This window comes from Alligator sinensis, unplaced genomic scaffold (assembly GCF_000455745.1).
Source record: "Alligator sinensis unplaced genomic scaffold, ASM45574v1 scaffold240_1, whole genome shotgun sequence".
In the NCBI taxonomy this organism is placed as follows: domain Eukaryota; kingdom Metazoa; phylum Chordata; order Crocodylia; family Alligatoridae; genus Alligator; species Alligator sinensis.
In genome coordinates this window covers 3,534,653-3,538,466 of record NW_005841902.1, presented here as the reverse complement: position 1 = coordinate 3,538,466, position 3,814 = coordinate 3,534,653, and the positions used below count along the sequence as shown (strand labels likewise).

Sequence of the window (3,814 nt, the reverse complement as noted above, 5' to 3'; positions counted from 1 at the left end):
TTTCCCTGCTCAGGGCTTGGGACAGAGCTGCTCACCCACTGCCCAGCTCCCTCTTTTCCTCAGCTGGCCCCTCCCTCTGCTGTCCCCACCATGCCAGGCTCCTAGTGCCCTCCTGGGAGAATCTCAGTAGAAACAGCCCCGGCCTCTGACTTTTCTCAATTCTGGAAGTTGGGATCATCCTGATATGGTCACTAAACAAATGCTAAGGTTTAGCAAAGAAATTTCTCTGAAGACACAAATGTCCTCTCTCGTACAGTTTTCAAGCTATTCGCATTTAAAGAGCATTACAGACAGACAGACAGACAGACAGACAGACAGACAGACAGACAGACAGACAGACGAAGCCCTTTATATATATAGATTAATGGCAATTCACAACAGGTCTATGGAGGGACATGAATGTTATCATGCCACAGAAGAGGAGCAGGTGAAAAGCAGAGAAATTGGCTGTATTGCTTTCCAATATTAGAATGTGCTAGTAAAGCCTGCTTAAACACCAAAAAAACAAAACAAAACAAAAAAACTTGGTATGACTCATATGGCTTCATTATTCAAGTTAAGATAAATCTTAAGGGGTAAGAGGAATAAAAGGTGGCACATACATAGCACAGGTGTAGTTTACCATTGAGGGTAGTTCACAGGCAGGAGAAGCACCCTACTAGGGGAAGAAGGAAGGAGTGGGACTTCTTGAAACAGGCCAACCTTCCTTCTTTGTTGTCACTGCAACTCCAAATGCAGCCAGCTATGGGCAAAGCATCCCTTTTTCCTGGTTCTGTGCAGTTTTAGGGGCAAGAACATCTGCAGCAAAGTCCTACAGGATACATGTCACCTCAGAAAAGGTGAAACAAAAAGTAAAAAGGAGTTCATGAAAGATAACAGTAACAGGCAAGTAGCACAAGATGAAAAAGAAAGATAAAAACAGGGGCCAAAGATGACATCCAGATTCAGTGGCAGTTTTGTGAGGGGCCATAGGGCCAAAGATGACATCCAGATTCAGTGGCAGGTTTGTGAGGGGCCCTGTGGAAATGTGTGTGACTGCACAGAGTATCCATCTGCTAATCCTTTTCACAAAAGGCTTCCACAAAGAGTGGTAAGCCTGCCTTACTCACACAAAACCCAGGAAACATCAAAAAGCAGATTTCCTAAGTGACAAAAGTAAAGAGTAGGAGGAGAGGGGATGATTAAGTATTGCCACATCTGTTAACAACAATACCAATAAAAAACAAATATTCCACTTGAAGTTACATATCATCTCCCCAAATGACAAAATACCATTAAAAGCTTCATTCCAAACTCATCCCATTTCTTCCTTAGCTGCCCACCTATTTATTTACATACTTGCAAATGCTGAAAGATTATAAAAACTAGCACAGCATATTGCAAGCATTCCATTTTTAATGACACTTAATGCCTTTTGTAGCAGTCTGAAGTAGGCATGGCCATTCATTTGGCAAACCAGAATAATTTACAGTGGAAACAGACCAACTAGATTAAGTGCCAGACATGTCAATTCACTTACAAAAAGCTAGAGAGTTCAAAAGCGTTTTGAAGTAGAACAGCACATACATGATTGGCTTTCACTGTGTACAGACTGGATAGCACTGGGGAATCTTACATTGTTCAGCTGTGTGCTTAATGGGTTTCTTTGTAAATGCATTCAAACTGTAGACTTTCTAAACCATCAAATGCTTTGCAAATGTTATTTTATACTTGTTACCAAGTTGGTATCGTAGCCACCCAGAGGCCTCAATCAACACTGGGGCCATATTTCACTAGATGCCATTTTGTTAAAAACCACTTACACTAGGATTAATTTTATCCCTCAAAACCTCTACAGCCAAAGGAGACAAACCTAAAAGTATATTTTTGAAGTGTTAGACAATCCAATGATAATCCTTTTACAGAAAGGGCTCCTGAGAAGGCCTAGAGCCTCTCTTGAGAAGGATGAGCTTGGAAAGTAAACCATCTATTTAAAAATAGCCTTGCTTGGAGGTTGTGAAGGAATATAATGAAGGAAAATGAAGGAATATAATTTTCTTATCTTCTAATAAAATATTCTTCTAGAACAAAGACAGCCACATATTTTAAAGCAAGGGCTCCCAAAACAGAAAAAGGGAAAAAAATAAGGGGTTGGAGCCATGGGCCCAATCCAAGGCATCCAAACCAGCGTAAGCAGGGCCAGAGCCAGGGTTGGGCCTTGATCCAGTACAGGGCCAAGGCTCAGATCGCAGGTAAGATATGGTGCACAGGACAGGGACCCAATCCAATACACACCAGATTTGGCCCATGCACCCACTCAACGCCACTCATCCAGGCCACGGGGAAGAAAGCCAGAGTGCCACTGCTCTACCAGCACCACACACCATGTGTTCAGAAAACTGAACATTTTGGGTAAACGATGTTCAGATAATTGATGTTCTACTGAACATATATATTAGAAACATACAGGCAAGCAATCCACATAACATTTTTACAACCTGTATATTTGGATATCCTAGTTGCTCGAGTTTATCTGGCCCAGTTAGTATAAGTTGCAGTCAGACTGTTCTGATTTTTGGATAACAGTCATATTTTCCCAGACACAACAAATAAACCTTCATCCTTACAAGGGTTTGCCATTGAATGAGAGAGAGGCACTTTATTTATTATTAGTGTTCCTTATTTTTGGGTTTTTACCGGTTTTCACTGATAAATTCCCCAATTTTTTTATTGAAGTTATTCAGTTTTTACTAATTTACACTTATTTTTCTGTTCAAATAAATCCCTGTTAACGGACACGAGTGGGGAGTGCGGGCGTCCCAGTAAGCTAAAAGTGCCGGTTACCTGAGGCACAGGTTTCTGACCAGATGTAGGAGGAGGAAGCGGGGGCCACGTGTTGAGCAGGGGGGTGCTGGTGACCACACAGGAGCCAGGGGAGGATGGCTAGAGCTGCTGCCTAGGGGTATGGGACTCCCACTTCTGACCCCGGGTGGAGCGTGAGGGGCCGCAGGAATCACTCCCGGGACAAGCGGGTCCCAGTGACCTGCTGGCGGCTCTGGCTGTGGCCCTGCCCCAGGCACTGGGAGCTATGAGCCCCAAGGGGGAAGCCAGGCCCCACTCCCTGCCGCGGGCACTGCACCTGGCTGCTCCGTATGGTTGCGTGGGGCTGCAGCCACTGCCCAGGGATGCAGGGCTCCCTGCTCTGACCCTGGGCTGGGTGGGAGGTGCTGGTGCCAGTGCCAGGGTCGGGTTCCCCACCTCTGCGTCCATCCCTGAGCCACTCCCTCCTCCCCACAAACACTAGGGCAGCCCGGCAGCAAGCTGCTGCAACAGGAAGCAGGGGTGTGAACACAGCCCGTTGGCCGCTCCTGGGGTTGCAGCAGGGAGCAAACTGGGGGGAACTGTCAGTGGGTTCAGGGTGGTGGGGGGTGGCTCTTGCTGCTACACACACTGAGGGAAGGCTGTGGGGCTGTGCCAGGCTCTTTCCAGAGGGTGTGTGGCCCTGAACCTGCATGCAGAACTAAAGCAGGCTACCGCCCACCCTGAGCATGGGGAAGAATCCAGTGCCGCCACTGGCCCTAGCCTGCAGTGGCAGCAGGCTACAGCAAGAGCAGGATGCCGAGTGCCAGGAAGAGCTCTGTGCTGCTGCCAGCCCCAGCCTGCAGCAGCAGCCCACTCTCATCCCACACGCAGATCTGGGGGCATGCGCCCCCCGGGAAGAGCCTGGCACAGCCCCCTAGCCAGCAGCCTTCCTGAGGGGCATGTAACAACAAGAGCTGTGCCCCCACTCCCCACACCCACTGACAGCTCCCCCCACTTTGCTTCCAGCTGCCGC

At 47.6% G+C, this 3,814-nt stretch overlaps 1 protein-coding gene across 3 annotated transcripts in view; it reads right to left on the bottom strand.

Moving 5' to 3' along the window:
- Positions 1 to 3,814, bottom strand: part of GOLM1 (golgi membrane protein 1) — a 66,956-nt gene that overhangs the window by 55,765 nt on the left and 7,377 nt on the right. The window contains exon 1 of one of the 3 annotated variants that reach the window (XM_025197669.1): positions 603 to 848. The exons of 1 other annotated variant lie outside the window; for it this stretch is intronic. In XM_025197669.1, the coding sequence (XP_025053454.1) occupies positions 603 to 625 (23 nt within the window). In that variant the 5' untranslated portion in view covers positions 626 to 848. Of the gene's footprint in view, positions 1 to 602; positions 849 to 3,814 lie in introns of those variants that run through there. One more of the 3 variants, XM_025197670.1, reaches the window with a different exon arrangement.